Genomic DNA, 2500 nt, shown 5'->3' on the forward strand with positions numbered 1-2500 from the left:
GTATATTACTTAATAATTCATTATCTTCCATTTTACAGAATTTATCATCCTCCTTTTTATCGCCCTTATTATTATGTTCCTTATTATCCTCCTTATTGTCTTCCTTTTTGTTCATGTTTTTATTTTTGCTTTCTTCATTTTTCAATATATTACCATTTTGATCAAAATTTTGAATATCCTTTTCTAATTCTTCATTAAATTGTTTAATAAAAATATCTTCAACCTTATCATATCCTATTTCTTTTATTTCTTCTACAATATTTAGATCAATTAATTTTTTTAAAGTACTATAATTTTTGGTACTTCCAATAGTATTCACTTTATCAAATATTTTTTCACATTCAAGCGCTTTATCATAATCAGGAAAATATTCAGGATTTTCTTCAGGATTTAACAATTTGACTGGCATATTTGGATAGACTTTATTTAAGTGTTCTTTCCATTTCTTTAATATAGTTGGTAGTGAAGATGGTTTGTATACTCTTGAGAAGAATGCAGCATATGCAAAATTATTATTAGATAATAAGATATCTATACATTTATTAATTTTATGTAGTAAAAAATAACAAATAAATGCAATATTAAATTTTTGATGATTTAAACACATTTGTCCTAATTCTTCTATTCCTATTTTATCTCCAAGTGTTGATAAAATTATTAATAATGAAGAAAAGTCATTTGTTTTTTTATAACAGTATATAGCCATAGGTATATCATTATATACTAAAGCGGTATCTCCTAATTTTTTATATTTATTATGTACAAATGAATCATTTTCTTTTCTTTCTAATTCATTAATTATATCTACACATAATTGTAAATTCCCAATTGATAAAGATAGCTCAAATTTCTTTTCTAAATCATTACAAATATTTAATGCTTTATTTTTATAACCCATTTTTTCTAAGAATAAACTTAATTTATTATATAAAGATTCTGGTATATTTTTCATGATATTATCTGCAGCAATAAAATCTTGACCCATTATATATTTCTGATATTGTAAATATGTTATTGGTAAAAAGAAACTATAAAAATTAAAATTTTTATCTAATAAAAATATACGATCATATTCATATACATAACCACAAATATATAAATATTTATCGATATAAGCATATATATCAATAAATTTCTTAGTATAAATATACAATCTTAAATTTTTAGATATATAAAGAAAACTATCATAAATCCATATACCACTTTCTATTGATTCATTTATTTCACTTTCTAATTGGAAATAATTTTCTTCATCCATTTTATTTTCTTCATGTTGTGGATGATTTGTGTTTCTATTTTTTACACCAATCAATTCAATACTTCCATTAGTATTATTATTATTATTATTATTATTATTTGTGTTATCATTGTTTTTGTTTATATTATCTTTTGATAAGTTTCCATCAGAATTCAAATAATTTAATATATATATGCTATCTTCTGTTGATAAAGCTACATATGTACCAGAATCATTCCAAAAGACATTTTTTACATTAATGTCAATTTTTCTTATTAATGAATAATCACTCCAATCATAAAAACAAATAAAATTATTTGATTTAACACCTAATAAGTATCCTCCAAATAATTGTGTTATGTTATATGGTGTTTGAAATGTATGATGAGAAGTAAAGTCTTTATATATACTTACTTTATTCCCTTCATCTTTTATAGCATAATCTCCTGTATGAGACCATACAAAAAAAGAGCTTTTTCCATATGCTTTATTTCTTAATACTTGAGATGTATATATATTAAATTCATGATGTCCATTAACACATATAAATCTTCCACTTGGATGGAATGATACATTAGTTGGATAAAAATCACAATTTCCTAATTCTTTTTTATTTACTTTATATATATCTCCATCATTATAATTTTCTTCTTGTACATTTTGTAAATTAATAATAAATATATCTGTATTCTTTATATATATAATTTTATTTTTAAACATTGTATATATAGGAACATCTGAACCTATTTGTATAACAACTAAACCTTCATCATAACCAATACATAAATCATTCTTTGTCTTTTTAGCACATAAGGACCAACATCTATCCATATTATAATTTAATGTGCTTTCTAATTTAAACATTGAGCTATTCCATATCTTTACATTACAATCTTCAGATGAAGAAAGTATAATTGGCAAATTACTATGATATATTACACAAGATATATTTTGTGTATGACCACTTAATACTTGTATACATTGCTTTGTATGATAATCCCATATACGAATAGTTTTATCATCACTACCACTAATAATATAGGAAGTTTCTCCTGAACATGAATAATCAATACAATTAACACCTTTGGTGTGACCAGATAAAGTAAAATGAGGTTTTGTTACTACAGATGTATTATTTTGTACACCCCATATTTTAATAGTTTTATCTAAAGAAGCTGAAGCAAATATATAAGTATCTTTAGGATTAAATTTACACATCATAACATAATGAATATGATTTTCAAAAGAACATAATTTCTCAAA

General features: G+C 22.6%; 1 protein-coding gene across 1 annotated transcript in view; it reads right to left on the reverse strand.

Annotated features, from left to right (window-relative positions):
• PGSY75_0905900 (putative beta subunit of coatomer complex) overlaps positions 1 to 2500 on the reverse strand; it is a gene marked incomplete at both ends in the record, with an annotated part of 2970 nt that overhangs the window by 77 nt on the left and 393 nt on the right. The window contains one exon of the mRNA XM_018785472.1: positions 1 to 2500. This exon is cut by the window's left edge and continues 77 nt beyond it; it is cut by the window's right edge and continues 393 nt beyond it. Within this exon, the coding sequence (XP_018641813.1) occupies positions 1 to 2500 (2500 nt within the window).

The sequence above is a fragment of the Plasmodium gaboni genome, chromosome 9 (genome assembly GCF_001602025.1).
Source record: "Plasmodium gaboni strain SY75 chromosome 9, whole genome shotgun sequence".
In the NCBI taxonomy this organism is placed as follows: domain Eukaryota; phylum Apicomplexa; class Aconoidasida; order Haemosporida; family Plasmodiidae; genus Plasmodium; species Plasmodium gaboni.